General features: G+C 41.0%; 1 protein-coding gene across 47 annotated transcripts in view; it reads right to left on the reverse strand.

Annotated features, from left to right (window-relative positions):
• Positions 1-17938, reverse strand: part of Cyld (CYLD lysine 63 deubiquitinase) — a 59624-nt gene that overhangs the window by 2020 nt on the left and 39666 nt on the right. For all 47 annotated transcript variants that reach the window (XM_087594767.1, XM_087594765.1, XM_087594756.1 and 44 more), the window contains 6 exons: positions 15893-15984; positions 14691-14757; positions 3256-3388; positions 2200-2308; positions 1332-1450; positions 861-1077 (listed from right to left, as the gene is read on the reverse strand). In XM_087594767.1, the coding sequence (XP_087450893.1) occupies positions 861-1077; positions 1332-1450; positions 2200-2308; positions 3256-3388; positions 14691-14757; positions 15893-15984 (737 nt within the window). The remainder of the gene's footprint in view (positions 1-860; positions 1078-1331; positions 1451-2199; positions 2309-3255; positions 3389-14690; positions 14758-15892; positions 15985-17938) is intronic.

Raw genomic sequence — 17938 nt, forward strand, 5'->3', positions numbered from 1 at the left:
AAGTGCTCTCTTTCCCATAGGTCGTGCTGCTGTGAAGCACACACAGGAGGGCTGGGCACGTCTGCGAGCTGGGAAGAGATAGAGAACTGCTGCTCTTGTGTCTCTGACAAAGGAGCTGTTACTAGGGGCCTCCGGTTAGTAGAGAGCCACACCAGAAGACCTAAGGGACTTGAGCTTGGGAGAATACTTATAGAGAAAATGGGGTGTGTGTGAGGGGTATACTGTGACAAGTATTTTACTAACCAAACCTTTTTGAGGTTCTGACTCTGTGTATTAAGTGATGACTAAGCTTCCTAGAAACAGCTCTTGGATAAAGGTTTCTTCATGAAAGGGAATGCAGGCAATCAGGAAGAATGATTTAAGTGCAAACCATGCAATCTTCACTTTAAACTTTAACAAGACAAAGGAAAACAGGCATAATTTCTATGACTGCAGCACTCCCACTGAGCTTGGTGTACAGACACTCAGTAAATGGCCACTACAGTGTATACAGAACTGAAAAAGTAGATGGTAAAATCAGCTCTCAAAGAAGTTTAGGATTTTTTTCTTTTGAGTCAGGGAAAATTGAGACAGGTTCTCGCTGTTTCACACACACTGGCCTCTAGTTCACAATCCTCTCCGTCCCACGTGCTGAGGTTACAGATAGCATCTTTAACAAACCCACGTAAGTGCCAAGATGTCGAAACATTACTGTTCCTTAGTTAGGTAGCAGAATTATTCATATACTTTAAAACTTAACACCATGCTATTCCTTAAAGGATTTTCACAAAACACCCTATTACTTCACACAAGTACTCGCACTAGGAAGCAGTACACCCCAACACTACAGGAGACTGAGCACAAAGGACGCTTTTTGATACCATCTCGATCAGCCATGCTGTCAAAGAAGAGCCAGGCAGAGTCATCCTTCCCGTACTTCACAAAAGCAACATAGTGGCTGGTTTCTATGCAGAGCACAGCAAATAACTCCATCTTCTGACACGGGATGCAGCCGTGTCTCCAGTCCCAGTCGGGCAAGTCTTTGGGAAGTGATACTGGATGGTAAGTGTGATTCAGTCTTCTGGGATGAAGGTGAACCTAAAAAGGACCATGAAGAGAATGTCACACGTGAGCTAATACCATGTTTCAAGGAAGCAGACTCTAGCCACTTTCACTGAGCACACCTCTTGTAAACACAGCCAAGCGTTCTCTCACACACACCAGTAGAACAGACATGAGCAGTAACATTTACTGTGAATGTACTTTGATTCTGAAAGGCTTTCAAGTCCTGAAATGTATGACCGTCAGTAGCCGATGGCTACAGGGCACACCCACCAGGTGAGTCTGGATACCTGAGTGCTGCAGGTCTTACAGAACTGCTTGATCTTCCCTGCCGAGATGTCCGGGTCATCATAGCACTCTCTACACTCATACATGGCGAGTCCTCCACAGATGCGGCACTGCCTGGGAGCTGACATAAGCAGAAAGGGGAGGAGGAAGCCTTTTAAAAGGTATTCTGTCACTAAAAACAAAAGGTATACTTTCAAAAGAAGGACGCTCTGTGGGGGGGCTAGCCCCCTCTGATCCTCTTAAAATGTCATTTGGATTTCCTGTATTTTTAATATTTTTAGGATATTTTTTCAAATAACCATTTTTGATAACCTATCCTGACTATTCCTCTGGTCATAAAATATACAAAAAGATATAAAATAAAGAAAACAAACCTGACAGCATACATGATCTTAGTCAGCAGAGACAACCAATGCCATCCATCATTCTACACTTCCTGTGACACCTGTATGTCTGAATATCTATGTGCCTTTGTGCACCCAGGTACATGTGTATTCACGCAGCTCCCATTCAGCCTCTCCATGTGCTTTCCCTTCCACTTATAACTGTTTCCATGTGTGCTGTCCTCAACCCCACACGTTTAATGGCAGTGGTTCTATTGTTATTGTTATTGTCCAATTAACCTCTGGCCTCTTACTAACATTTACTTGTCCCTAATTTCTTATCATTTAATGATAAGTGATTCTGCATTTAATGCATTTATTTTTACCTCTACTCTTTTCAGAATAAATTCTCAGAACTCAAATTATTGGCTTAACATGCCCAAGCTCTTCAGATACTGAAATGCCTGTCACAGTTCTATATTCACAACTAATGAGAGCCCAGGGCGACTATTTCTAAAACAAACAGACAGACAGACTGTATACTTACTGTCTTCAAGTAAATCTGTTATATTTAATTCCAGGGAAGGAAAAATTTTTTTAAATAGTTTAAAGTCTTTCCCAAACCGAGGCATCTGGATAATCAAGCATGATGGTGCCTAAATAATAATAATAATAATAATAATAATAATAATAATAATAATAATAACAACAACAATAACAATAATAGTAATAATAACAATAACAACAACAACAGCAACAGCAGCAAATATTGTTTTAGAAATCAAAGTCCTAAGGGGCTTGGCACTCAGAAGAGTAGCATGCCCTCAGCCTTGTGTCTTGTCCCCTGCATGAAGGGGGAAAAAGTGCAAAAACAAGTTTCCCTATGACCCTGAAGTAATCATGGCTTGTGAAACTCGGCAGTGGTTTCAGCACAGTGCTGTTAGCCCACACATGAATGTGTAGTGTGGATGCAGAGCAGCAGTGAGCTCCAGGAGCTCCAGACTTCCCTGTCAGACATCATCATGGAGGATGCTGCCCGTCCATCAGCACAGTGAGTGAGATCACCACCTCAGAGACGAACACGCCAGCTGCAGAACCTGACGGACACTGCGGAACCACTGTCCAGGTAAACAAACATTCACTAACAAACCCGTACAGAAGAATTGACGGGCATTTTATCTTTAACAATGGGAGAAAAGGAGCACTACCTCTGAAATGTTTATATAATAAGTTTGGGTAAAATGACAACTAAAACCATAAACATGTATATGTTTATGTGTATCTTTGGAATTAAATTACCTTAAAGGTCTTCAGGTTAAACACTAGTTTTTCCCCCCAATTTGCACCTAAATCCCAAACATTTCAACTTAAGCTAAGCAGCTTTCTTAAAAAAAGAACAAAGTTGGAACACAATTTTTGTGTGTGTGTTTTCTTAACAGTGTGTATTTCAAACTCTTCTTGGTGAACATGCAGTGAGAGCTGGGTGTGGGGCACCCAGTGGGGCAGCACTCAGGGCAGTGTGTACAAAAGTCCTGAGTTTACCATCCCCCTATTGCCCACTGCTAAGAAGTAAAACAACAACAACAAAGAGAGACCCACTAACCTCTGCAAATTTCAGGTTGCTGTTGATAAAAGACCATTCTAATAACTGCTGGATTGTGGGTACTCCGACTTTCTCATTTTTTTCCATAAAAATTTGATAGAAGTTACAGTCTTGAACTTTTTGACCTGCTGACCTGGGAGCACCAGAAAGAAGTACACATAAGCTATCTACTGAATGCCTGAATCGGAGTGTCAAGCCAGCCGGCAGGACCTGAGAACATGACACCATGATGGCGATGAGCAGCTCTGGATTACCCAAATGCCAGGTAAAAGACAATGATTTGGATGAGATAATTAAATGTACTTATGCAGAAGACCTCACAAATTAATCCTTCTGCCTTATTCATAAATTATTCACAAGTTCTTTCTATGATCACAAGAAAAATGTAGACTAATATCCCAAACACTGTGAGCAGTAATGTTTGAGCTCCCTCCACATCTAGAGAGCAGTGAGCTGCTCTTAATGATTAAGGCAAATGCTTAAACTCCTCACGACAGACTCTTAGACCTTCTGGACCAACCTCCTTTTACTCCATAAAGCAAAGGCCCTAAGACGTAGAGAAGGATAACTTTCTAGCAAGCCAAGCAGCACAAGGGGTGAGGCCCAGGGACCCTAGCAACTGTCCTCTAGCCTTACAGGTGCTCCTTAGATGGTCACCCACTTACCTGATAGATACCAAGTAAATGTCTACAAATCCCTATCCAGTGAAACACTGTAACACCTGCCATCCCTTAACATCTCAGTAGTAATCCTTAAAACTAACACTACTAAGAAGTTTTTTAAAAATTTTTTAAGTATCTAGGCTAGAATATATACACTGGAGTTCTTCTCAACCATAAAGGACAAGTATATCAGTCACAGAAAATGAACGCAACTAGAAATAATCACATTCAGCAAACTAAAGCAGTCCTATAAAGAGAAACGTATGTTTTCTCTCACTTAGGTTTTATACAGCTACATACAAAGCATTTATATGTATGTGGCATGAACATATTATGAAGTTGTCTAGGGATTAACAGGAAGAAGACATGAAAAGGGGCGGGGAGGGAGGGATGGAGGCACGGGGGAAACACACTAAACATACAATATAGTTTATGAAATTTTTAGAGAATGATAAAAATACCAAATAACTTTATAGCTAGAGTTTTAGAAGTCTGAAAAAAACCCTACAGAATCTTAAGTTGTGAAATCGTACCAAACTGTGCTAGTTGGATTGCATTCCCCACTAGGAATAATCCAAGGACTCAAGAATATAAATTTGGTAACTTTTAAAAAACGAACATCTACATTTTACAAATATTAATATAAAACCTCATGGATTGGTGTGGTTTGGGTCTATCTGTCTTTGTGGCACAGATCTCATAACAGGTGGGTCCTGAGGTCCTATACTCATTCATCCATGAATACCCAAATCCTGCAACTCCATGGTGAGCACGTAGGGCTTATGATGTCATCACTGGTGCTATAAGGCACTTGGATATCCCTGCCTTTGTTTCCACAGTGACAATGTCATTCTGGCTTTGACCTTTTCTTACTCTGCCCCCAACTCCTACTTTTGGGAATGAGAAGCCTCCCCTGCACCACTATAACTTAGAAGTATAAGACTTGTTTATTTTTTTTTTTTTAGGAGCTCATAGTTTAAAAGACCATACATTTGAACAGTGTTGGAACTATTAAAGATTATGAAGACTTCTGAAGTTAGAATGAATGTATTATGCATTAAAGACGGCCAAGAGCCTTCAGGGACGAGAAGTAAAAAGTAATAGCTTTAAAATTGCATGTTTGGTGAAAGAGCTCATCCATTAAAAAACAAAAACAAAGAAATCTAAGGCTCACAACCGAGAGTGGTAGAAACGTCTGAGCAGTTAGGACGCACACTGCTCTTACAGAGGACCAGAAAGAGCTCAGTTCCCAGCACCCACAACAGGGAGATTGTAACTTCTGTTTCAAGTGATCCCACATCCTCTTCTGGCCTCTGTGGCCACTGCATTCACACATACAGTTTAAAAATAAAATTAATTATTCTTAAGTGATATGTTTGGGTACCAGATTGATAAGAAGTGAGCCTGTGATACTAATATTGTCAACTTGACAAGACCTAGAATCATCTATGAGATAGGAACTCTGGGCATGTCTGTAAGAGTTTCCACATGGGGTTGAGGTGAGAAGATCGACCCTAGATGTGGACAGCACCATCTCATGAGCTTGCGACCCTGACTGAATGAAAAGGAAAAAGTGATCTGAGAGCCAGCACTCATCTCCATCTGTTTCCTGACTACAGATGCAGTGCGACACCAGATGCCTCATGCTCCCACCACCACGAAGTCACCATGATGTCACCATGAACTGCACCCCAGGAAAATCTGAGCCAAAAGACCCTCCTTCCTTAAAAAAAAAAAAAGGGGGACTATTCCTCTCACTCTCACTTTTTCCTCACTCTCACTCTTCCTTCCGCTCTTCCACTCTTCCACTCTTTCTCTCTCTCTCTCTCTCTCTCTCTCTCTCTCTCTCTCCCTCTCTTCCTCTCCTGGCTTGACACGATAACCTGTGTGTGTGTGTGTGTGTGTGTTTCTTTCATCCCGTAGACTTTCGCCCGATTCTCGGTACCAGGTCGGTGCTGGCGCCGCCAAATGGAGGTCCCACTGAGATCGGAGAAGAAAGGGGGTACCACCTACGGGACGTCCCTGGAGCCCGGCCGGCATAGGAGAAGGGACGGATTGGACGTAAGATGGGTCAGGAAAGGCCTGGATGATTTGGGCTAGCCTGAGTAAAACTTGTCATAAAAAAGGGACAAGGTAACGGTAAAGTGTTTTTGCATATGTGTTCTGTTAGAGTTATATTTTAGTCTTTGGACCCTGGCTAGAGATAGTTTACACACTAGACATGAGAGAACGGGTTGGGGAAAAACAGTCCTCCCGGACTCTCCGCGGTTGCTTTGGAGAAAGAAAAACCTTTTCAGAGCTCTCCTATGAACAGAGGGAAAGCAGGAGACGTCCTGCCTCTCTGCTGGCTCCTATTGGAGAAATGCTTATTTCTGGTTCTGGGTTCCATAGGTAGGATATGTGGGTCCCTTCGGTGGGACACCATCTAGTTTTTCCCTCTATGTCTATTGTTTGTCCTTGGTGCACCAAGCTGTCCATGTCTGTCAGTTTATGTCTGTGGTTTTTGTTTCTCGTTGTTTAAATGTTTTACGTTTTATGTTTCATGTTCAAAAGAAAAAAATGGTAAAAACTTTATCTGTCAATCGTTCACATCTTGATTTGGTTTTATCTCGTTTCAAAAAGGAACAAAAGAATAAAAGGCAGTTTCAATTGGCCTTTGGAGCCCTGCACCTGTAGCTTGGAGCATAGGTCAGCTGGAGAAGCTGCCAGGGGGCTGAGCGTCTCCACTAGCTGATCTTAAAGGCGCCAGCAGCTCCTCAGCTTCTTTGGTACAGGAGCTGATGGCTGTTTCTCTTAGAAAAATCCCTGACTTATTATTAGACTTAGCAGGTGACAAGGTGCTTCTCTTAAAATCATAGCTAGAAAAGTAAAAATGGTGCTTGGTCTAAAGATAGGTGTAGCCACTTCAATTTTGTTTCTGAGGTTTTAAATGTATAAATATGCTCTACATGCCTTGGTTATGGACTATTGGCTTTCAAGTTATTGGATATGGTTAAAAGGGTATAATATTGGTAACAGAAAGTTGACATAAAGCTGGTAATTTGTATGGAGTCATTCTAGACAACATGCGGCATGAGCCAACCTAGGGAAATAGGTCTAAATTGAGATAATATTTTTATGGAACTCTTATTCTAGAAACCAGGCTTCTAAAAGAATTTAGGGCAATGTCTCTTTGTTGAGGTATTAGAGACCGCACCATTGTGCGTTCATATGTAGGAATTGGCAGTCAAACTTTGTAGCATGAAGAATAGACTCGATGTTTTGGAGACTGGATTTTGGAGACTAGATTGTTAGAGGTTAAGTTTTGCTTTCCAAAGTTGTGGTTTGCCCTGAAGTTATCTGTATTTTAATGCTAATTCCACTGCCCCAAGGACAGCTGCCTAGTCACTACTCAGAACTCAGGTGACCTTGTGGTTGTGCTCTGATGTTACAAGGAGAATTTAAGGATTGTGATTAAGGATTGCCAGTGTTACATTGAGTAACTCAAACTTATTTATAATTGAGAAAAAATCAAACAGGTAGAGATTGTTACAAGATTTACGAAGGATTGATGAGGTTTTAGAACTTGTGAGAGCATTATAGCCTGTTTGCTTACTTCAACCGCCATTCAAGATAGATTTAGAGGATTGTTTTTATGCAGTTTGTTTACATCCTGGCGATTGTGAGTTTTTATTTTGTGAGCTTGCTTATAATTTTAGAGAGCCCATGAAGTGATATCATTAAAAATTTTTACAAAAGAGTGGCTACTAGCCTTATATTATGTAATTTTGTTGCTTCTTCAATGTAAGAAGTTAGAACTTTGAATCTTTCAGTGTATATGGAAATTTTTACTACAAACCTTTGCTCTCAAAATGAGCTTTAACATCTGGGGAGTAACTATTGCTCCAGAGAAGATTCAATATTCATTTTTAATATTTAAAACTAATTTTAAGCTTCTAAGGATATGTTAATTGCCAAAGTACCTCACCTTACCAGAGGACTTAACTTTGTTATCCTCATTGGAGATAAAGCTTTTGTCATTAGTACAAAATTATAGGCTAGAGTCATGGAAGTATTTTAAAAAGAAACCTGGTGAAACATACCTTATTCCAAACAGCAATCAAATTGGTTATTACAAAATACTGATATTTGGCCTATTACATATACAAATTTCAGGCAAAATTGATAATTTTACTCCTTGCATGCTTTTGTATTTACTGTAAATTTGTGCATGCAACCCATAGAAAATGCGCTTAGTGTATTTATAGGTTTCATCTAATGAAAAGGCTACATGTATGATTGGATCACTTGTTTATTCTCCTGAGTTTCCCCTGCTTCAACACAGACTATTAAATTACGTGCTGTAGCCACTGTTTTTAAATGTTAAAAATCAAGCTTTCAATTCATACGCTGATAGCCAATGTGTGGCTTGTGGTTTTACAATTGATTAAAAAGTTTTCGTTTTTTTGTTTTTTTTTTTAGATACTACTAGCCCTCAAATTTTACAATTACTTAATGCTTTATTAGAGGCAGGTTTTCTACATAAAATCAGTGAGTGATGATTTTAGTGTGAATTGTCTGACAACTAACTCACTGTCCTTTCAGTGCTCTGGCTCAGAGAACTAAACAAAACCATAGACCCAGCTCTTTGAAAATGGTAATGGAGTTGATAACACTCCCTCACAAATAGAGGAAGACTCCATTTGCTTACTTTCAACGCCCAGCCTCACCCTGCCAACTCAGGGATTTCTAAATAAGGCTAAAACTGGACCTTGTTTACAGGATTTGAAATAAAGCTGGTGAGGGGCTGGAGAGATGGCTTAGTGGTTAAGAGCACTAAGTACTGTTCCTTTATAGGCCATTTAAAAACTCAAACTGGATTGCCTGGACCCCTTAGCAAGGGAGGACAATAATACCAGGCAGATTATAGGCCTTACATAGAAACAATTAGTCAAAAAGTCTCATTCTTTATATCATCAAAACAATAATGCTGGAAACAATAATTTGGTATACAAGTCAATTTATAAATACAAGTGCTCAGTGTCCTCAATTTAATCCTCGAGGACTTATCTTAATAAATAATATTTTAACAATTTTAATAAATAAAAGGGGGAGCTATCCCTGAATGCTAATAATGCTCCTTTTATTTCAATTTTAAAATTTGGATGCCAAGGTTTATGGCACCGTACAACTAGGCATACTTCTGCCTAGGTGAAATAGAAAGGTCCATATATTGGCATGATCCTGTCCAGGTATTTTATATGGGGAAGAGGGAATGTTTGTGTTTTTTCTACAGGTTGCTGCAGGAGTGTGCCAGCTGCCTGAGTGTCTGGTGAGACATGCTGATCCTGGGAGCATGAAGATTCTGCTCTCGTGGTTCGGGTCCCTGGAGTCATTCCTCTGCCCTGAGAGGAAGACGGAGGATTCCCCCTCATCTATTGTCATCACAGAAATTCTGGCGTTGCTGCAGTCATTGTGTCCTGTCCCATCGCAACCTGCGCTCCGACCCTCTGCACTGCTGCTTGCTGGAAGCTGCTGTGGACTGGGGAACTCTGCCCTGGTTCTGCAGATCTCAGACATGGTTCCATTGCCTGCTGGTTGCTCCAGAGAAGAATGACCGATCCTGAACTGTTCTGGGAAAGACCTTGGCATTTTCGCTGCTATTGTGGCAGCCATTACTGCTGCAGCCATTGTGTCTGCAGTGTCTGGAGTTACCCTCCCCCAATCTATTGTTAGGCAAGCACAGTGGGTGAACTTTCTGGAGTAGTTGCTAACAATTGGGAATTCTAAATTTTATTATAGGAGCGGCTTGACTATGGCCCTTGGTGGTAGCAGCTGAGGAGAACCAGATGAGGTGCCCACTTATTATCGGGAGAGGCTCAACTTCCACAATCTCTTAAATTAATGCCTTCTGGCCCCTGCTCCTTCGCCCCTGGGCTCAAGTAAGAGGAATGAGAAGATGACCTGATGTAGCTATTCTCAGTGACGGGCAACTTCCTCTGACCCTTTACCAATCTAGACATGGAGCCTTGAGGGCGACAAGGTGGTCCTATGACAGAGAGGCTGGGGTCTGAGAGGTCGATCCTAAGACAGAGGTAGCTACACCCCGTTTAAACGTACGGGCCGGTCAAATGCTCCTCTGCCCAGTTTCTCCCCCAATAAACACACGTATAGCCCAGAACGGTGTGTTACAGCATAAGTTCATTTCTAGCCATTGGGGTGCAGTCCTAACTGCAAGAGTGGCTCGCCATGGCCGAGCTGGGCACTCTGTGAGGCATGTCTGATCTCTCTCAGACCACTACTTCCACCTAATGGTTTTTTATAAAAGAATAACGGGGGAGATGTAGTGCCATATTGGATTTGGGCCTGGCCGCTTTGTAACTGCATGGCCACAGTAAAAGTCATGGGATTGTTGGACAGAGGCCTCTCCCATGTATTTACAGCACAGGAAGAAAAGACCAAGTAGTAAACACCCGATATCTCCACTGCATGACCTCTGCTGAGCCCGGCTGATGCATGTGGAACTGACACACCTGGACCACACCTGGGTGGTGGTCAATTTACTTTCCTTTTACTTCCTCAGCCTTTATCCTTGAGATTTAGGCTGGTCTTCTGGGATTTCTCCCTAATTAATTCAGGTCTCCTAGTTGGTCTTTTGTTACCGAAGTCACCAGGTAGTCAGGAGCCAGGGTTTCCCACTGTGCTTCCCAGTTATTTTCTACCTGGAGACTTGGGTATATAAGTGGTGAATAAAGCTACAGGAGACTCTCACTATTCCTCTCACTCTCACTCTTTTTCCTCACTCTCACTCTTCCTTCCGCTCTTCCACTCTTTCTCTCTTTCTCTCTCTCTCTCTCTCTCTCTCTCTCTCTCTCTCTCTCTCTCTCTCTTCCTCTCCTGGCTTGACACGGAAAAAAAAAAAAAAGGAAGGAAGGAGATGGAAAGGAAGGGGAAGGGAAACCCAGACCCTGCTTGAGACACACAATCTGAAATGTTCCCAAATTTGCTTCTTGTTTTTAATGAATGTCAATGTCATCATCCACCTCTTTGCCTGCCTCCAATCACTATCTTTTCTCATTAAATTACCTTAGTTTCAATTTATTGTCTTTAATGCTGCACCTGCAATTACCACTGCTTTTTTTTTTCTCGGAGCTGGGGACCGAACCCAGGGCCACTGAGCTAAATCCCCAACCCCACCACTGTTTTAATTGTAAAATTCAATCTACCTAAACTTATCAGTTTCTCCCCCCAATCCCTTGAGATGGGGTTTCTCTATGTAGCTCTGTCTGTCCTGGACTCACCCTGTAGACCAGGCTGGCCTCAAATTCAGAGATCAACTTGCCTCTGCCTCCCCAGTGCTGGGATTAAAGGTGTGCACCACCATGCTGGCAAGATTTACCAGCATCCTGACTCTTCCCTCTCACTCCTCCTGTCTAAGCTGTCAGCCTGATCTTTTCACGGTATCTTGTAACATCTTTCTGAGTAATAATTTCGTTCTGGTTCTTTGAAAATTCTATACATTCATATTCTTAGACTACTTATATCAAAATTCACTTAACTCTGCTCTGTTGTGTCCAGCATCTCCTTCAGGAACTTTTACAATCTACTTTCTATGTCCCATCCCCTTCTGGCTTTCCACCTCTTTACCCCTCCCTAGCTTTCACTCAGGAGCTTTCTCAACTCCATCCCTCCCCCCAGCCCACCCCCGTGCCCACTGCCCAGCGAGTCTCCTCCCTCCATACACATGTACTAGTCTACACTTCTACTCTGCATGCTCACCTCATCGTGTCAATGAAGTCGACTTTTATCCTCCACTTAGTCCTTAGTCTCTCTTTTGTCTTTTTGACCATTTGGAACTGTGTTTATTATTTTATCATTATAAGGGTATTTGTTGTGATTTGAATTTGCTTGGCCCATGAGAAGTGACACTATTAGAAGGTGTGGCTTTATTGGAGGAAGTGTGTCACTGTGTAGTTGGGCTTGAGGGCTCCTAGTGCCTAAGTTCCACCCAGTGTGGAAGAGAGCCTCCTCCTGGCTGCCACCTGCAGATAAATGTAAAAGTCTCAGCTCCTTGTCCAGCACCTTGGCTGACTAGACACTGCCATGCTCTCACCTTGATGATAGTGGACTGAACCTCTGAATCTGCAAGCCAGCCCCAATTAAATGCTGTCTTTATAAGAGTTGCCTTGGTCATGCTGTCTCTTCACACAGTGTTTAACTCCCTATTGGTTGTCGGCTGACCTCTCTCACAGGGAGAACAGGAAGAGCTCAGCACCATCTTAGAGCCTTTAGGAAGTCGCTGGTGGGGATAGGAACAGATGCTTGGGGATATGGGGGTGGGTAAGAATTGCCCAGATGCCTTCCCCAATTCCAGAAAGGCCTTCATTCATACTCTGAACAGTGTCTGACTCTGACTCTGAGAATCACTGCAGTATTCAACTTACATTAACCCTGGGAAGTTTGATGTCCCTTACATATGCCTAGACAAAGAGGAAAGAAACCTGAAAACAACAATTTTAAGCATCCTCAGCTTATTTCACTAAGAGGTGAACATGTGATTCCTTTCTTGAAGTCCCTTCCTTTTTCAGAAGATTTTTCTGGTTTTTCCTTAATAAATCTATGTTCTGATTTAAAAAAAAAAAAAGTTTTAAAGGAGTCTTAGTATAGTGGTACATGCCTTTAATAGGAGCATTCAAGAAGCACAGGCAGGTAGATCTCTGTGAGTTTGAGACAAGCCTGGTCTACACAGTATGTTACAGGCCAGTCATGGAGACACTGTTAGAACATATCTCAGGGCAAAACAAAGGAAAAATTTAAAAGATGAAAAACAAAACTGACGTTTTCTTCCCAAACGACCTGCCAGATGTCCTATACCATGACACTTTTTTCAGCACCACTAAGCTTCCTATTCAAGTTTATTGATAAATACTTCTAATTATATACTATTTTAATGTCTATTGTTTTTCCTTCATAAATTATAATAGAATTTTTTTTAAAGTAAAAGAACCCTACACCTATGGTAGTCAGGAGAGCTGGCCCTGCCACTCATTGGCTACAGCACTCAGGAGAGCAGGCCCCGTACCTCCCCTGGTCAACACAGTAGTCCTGACCCTGGCCAATGGCAGGGGTCTGAGGGAAAGCAGCATGGGTGAGCCAGCCCTGAGGCCAAGAGTATAGGAGAGCCGGCTCTGACACTCATCTACTGTGGGGTAGTGACAGAGTGCAGGGGTGATGCCCTCCTCTACCCCTTGCCACCTGCAATAGCGGGAGAGTTGACCACAAGGGTATGGAAGGAAGAGAGCTAACTCTGATAGCAAAGGCTCTAGTGGGCTGACCCCGAGGACAGGAAAGCAGGAGAGTTAGCCCATCCCCTCATAGACTGCAGCAGTTGAGTGGGCCCAGCACCCCAACTGGGCATCAAGGTAAAGCTGGCTTTAGAGGTGTGGATGTGGCTGAGCAAGCCCTAAGCCAAAGGCAGCACTGGTGGCCTAGCATGGGCAGTGCTGGAGAGCTCAACCTGGTGGTGTGAATAAGGGAGAGGTAGTACGCTGACCAATTTAGCCATCACCCAGGCCCAGATCTAGAGCTCTGAGTTGTTTGACCCACCTCAAAATCTATGTCATCTGCAAATGGGACACATGAAAGGGCCAGTCCTGATGATCTAAAGCTGCAGGATCTCTGTGACACAGAGCAACAACAACCAGGAAAAGTCCTGATGAGAATCCAATATTGATGGTGTCACAGAAACCAGAGTTCATGAACCACCAATGACTCACTGTAACAAACATTTGCAAGCAAGATGTGTGAACAGAAGGATGTGCTGTGGGACACACTGTGACACACTACAGCTTCCACGGTGAGATGTTTTCTATGCTTCATTCTGTGTGTGTGGCTTTTATTTTGGGGGAAGGTTGCAAGGGCAGGTACGAAGGGATGGGGAGATGAGCAGGCTTGGGCTTGGGGTGCATGATGTGAAACTCACAAGGAATCAATAAAAAGTTTAAAAAAAAAAAAAACAAACAAAAAACACCAGCATTTTCACCCACTTCATTTTGCAGAAAACTCTAAAATCGTTTTCTTGAATTTCAAAAAAAAGGCAATAGGTCAAGATTCTGTCAATATGCAAGCTACTTTGTAAAAACCTAACATCTTTAATTATTTAATCTTTCTCACTAAACAAATCTACCTTTTAGCTCAGTGTAAATCTTTGTTTTAACTCTACTTTTAAAAAGCTGATTGCTGCCTATATTTCTTTCCTAAAACATAAAAATTTCCATTTTCTATATACTTAAAGGATTATAAAAATGTTACTGACTTTTCCATGATTACTTTTTTTTTTTTTTTTTTTTTGGTTCTTTTTTTTTTTTGGAGCTGGGGACCGAACCCAGGGCCTTGCGCTTCCTAGGCAAGCGCTCTACCACTGAGCTAAATCCCCAACCCCCCATGATTACTTTTTACATGGCTAAATTATAAACTCTTTTGTTAATTCTTTATATACAATTCTCTGATTTTCTAGGCACACCGAAAGCTACAGCTTGCATAAGTAAATAAGTTGTGGGCACATCTGTCACTGGGGCTAATTAAAAGGACAGGTTCACCCTGTGCTCTGCTCTGCTCTGCAAGTGAAATGTGGCTCGTGGAAAGGATGGCAGCTAGCGAAGCCCACATCTGTCCTTGCAGTGCTTAACCTCCCTCAGATAACACTGGTGAGTCCAGTGAGGGCTTCATGCCTACCAAGGGACGGGACGACAGTGGAAAGAAGGCCCCAGAACCCCTAGACAGCTTGGGACTTACCTTATTTTTAACAATGGTTCAACCCTTAAAATATCATGAAACAGGATGTTTAGAAATTCTTCAGGATCTAAAAGAAAATTAAAAAATCAAGTAAACCACAGGCAAAATTTAAAAGCCATTCTATTCTTTATGACAGACTTATTTCTTTTTTTTTTTTCTCTATTAACTTGAGTATTTCTTATTTACATTTCGATTGTTATTCCCTTTCCCGGTTTCCAGGCCAACATGCCCCCAACCCCTCCCCCTCCTCTTCTATAGGGATGTTCCCCTCCCCATCCTCCCCCCATTACCGCCCTCCCCACAACAATCACGTTCACTGGGGGTTCAGTCTTGGCAGGACCAAGGGCTTCCCCCTCCACTGGTGCTCTTACTAGGCTATTCATTGCTACCTATGAGGTTGGAGCCCAGGGTCAGTCCATGTATAGTCTGACAGACATATTTCTACACTGAACTTAATTTCATTTCTTCAATATTATTTTAATTAAATGGTTAGTCTTTTCCAACTTTCCTAACAAGGTAAAACTTTTACTTACAGGTTATAATAAAATGTTACTTTTTCATTTTGTTGTCATATTGTCCCATTTAGCAAAATATATTCACACACAGGAAATTTAATTTTTGTTTTTTAAGGTGTTTCAGTAGAATAATACCTAAAATAAACCCAATTTTTCCTTCTATTTAAGTAATTATCATGTGTATAATCATCACAGCTGTCTACAAACACTGTTAAAAAACTCAAAGTCAGAAGTTGAATCTGAAAACTTTTTCAGTTGTGAGTAAACAGACACGCTGTCCAGCTATTCCACAGCTCCGTTCAACAAGGAACGTGGGTGGGAAACTGGGAGTGGCCCAGGACATCGCTCACCACAAGGGGACATCTACTGTAGGGCCAGCCAGCGTCTTAGAAAGCTCTTTACTACACATCACAGTCACTTTGGAAGAGAAAAATCATTTACAATACCAGGAGAAACTTGCATGTCACACAGAAAATAATTTTTTCATTTATTTATGCAGTGCTGGAAATCAAACCCAGGGCCTTTTGCATACGTTACCACAGAGATACATATATCCCCAGCCCTCTCAAATAATTCTAATTTAAGATTGATCCTAAAGTAAAACAGACATATTTCAGGAAATAATTTAAATACTTGCTTAGTAACATACTTTCAAGTTATTTTCAACACATAACTTAGAAAAGTCACCTTTTTCCTCAGAGGTAAATCCTGATGCAGCCTCAACTTTTTCAAGTATTTTCCTCAGCTTCATAATCTTTGTGGCACACACATATCCATATCTATGTTGATAAAAATGAATTAACTGACACTGGCACAATGAATTATATGACATATCTTAATAATCAAATACTTTCATACAATTCTAACATGTGAAACAGATCAATAGACTAGGCAGTTATTTTTACAAGCATAATTGAAGGCTTCTTACTAAACTTTGAAAAGTGAAAGACTGAGAACCAGAACTGTTTCCAGATACTATTAAACACCTTAAAAATAACTACCATGCAGTAATACAACTCTAAAATATTTTTAAAGTCTTGGTGAATGGTTTTTAGTAACATTTGCTTATTATTAAAATACTTGTTTTATAAAAGAGAATGACTTACATTTTAGAAAAGTCACTTGAATATGTAGGACAGAGACATGGAAAAAGGAAACTGATGAGATACCAAAAATCTAAGTCTGCAATAAACCAGTCAACATAATTAAGAAGAAATTCTCCTTGTTTGGCTACAGGAGACTATGGGCTTAATGGAGCAAGTCAGCACTGGCTGATCACTAACTGTACCTGCTTTTTAGAGGACTATTCGTTCACTTGTTAACTCTTTCCAATCAGCATACACTACATACCTACGACTCATGAAAATAGGTGTTTGCCACTGGGAATATAAAAGGAGATTAAACAAACAAACAAAAACCACCACCAACAAAAAATCTGCTTCTGGGAAGCTTGTAATAAAGCAATGTATCCAAACAGCAGACGTAAATTTGCAGACATTGGAAATAGATCTCAGATTTCTCAGCTCAACTGATCTTGCCTCAGCCTCTGACCTAGCAAGTGCTGGGATTACAGGTGGATAGTCTACCACCATGTCTGTCTGGATAGTCTACCACTATGTCTGTCTGGATAGTCTACCACCATGTCTGTCTGGATAGTCTACCACCATGTCTGTCTGGATAGTCTACCACCATGTCTGGATAGTCTACCACCATGTCTGGATAGTCTACCACCATGTCTGGGTAGTCTACCACCATGTCTGTCTGGGTAGTCTACCACCATGTCTGTCTGGATAGTCTACCACCATGTCTGGGTAGTCTACCACCATGTCTGGGTAGTCTACCACTATGTCTGGCAAAACGCATCCTGATCTCACAGGCCAGCTGACAATCTCTACTGCAGAAAATCCATTACAGAAAGGATTACAGTGTTTTAAAAAGAAGGAAGACTGTGATAATTCACTTTGTCATTGCTTTGACCTGTACTGGTAATTCCATTTAAATAGTGAAAGAAAAATCTGAGTAGTTAAAATTTGCAGAAGACAAAATAGTTAATGTGAAAATCAAAGCACATATTTATTTTAAAGGGTAAGATGATTACAGAATTTGAGGAAAACAAGTATCCAAATAGAGAAATTTATTCTTTTACTTTCTTAGTTATGTGACACAGTAGGCCATTTGGAATATTCCTTTATTTCTATATTTTGTTATTTTTTAAATATATTAATTTTTATTTTCATTGTTAAGAAAAGTATATCACAAAACTTAAACTAATCATAATTGGCCTTTAAATTGCATAGTTTGTTCTGTCTTCTTGACCCATTTGTTTCATGATCACTGAATGACTGAACTCTTCTTCACTTAAGCATCTTGTGATGTTATCACACATCAATCACCAATGTCAAATATCAAACATGTCTCCTGCACATTCGTAAAGGAGCAGAGGAAGACCTAAATATATTCTTTTAGACAAACACCATATTACTATGATACACCTCATCTGCTCTCAGTGCAGTGTTATCACTAACTTGTAATACATGACACCAAACAATTCACATCGTTTCATAGAATACACCTATTACATACAAGGAGATAAACAGACGCAGAAGACTAAAGGTTTTTAAAAGTCAATAGGTCATAAAAATTAATCTGTTCATCTTTTTTTTTTTTACTATATGAGCACATAGCAAAAAATACTATACAGAAAACAGCAAACAGAACACCAACTAAAGACAA

The sequence above is a fragment of the Rattus norvegicus genome, chromosome 19 (assembly GCF_021556685.1).
Source record: "Rattus norvegicus strain SHRSP/BbbUtx chromosome 19, alternate assembly SHRSP_T2T, whole genome shotgun sequence".
Classification (NCBI taxonomy): Eukaryota; Metazoa; Chordata; class Mammalia; order Rodentia; family Muridae; genus Rattus; species Rattus norvegicus.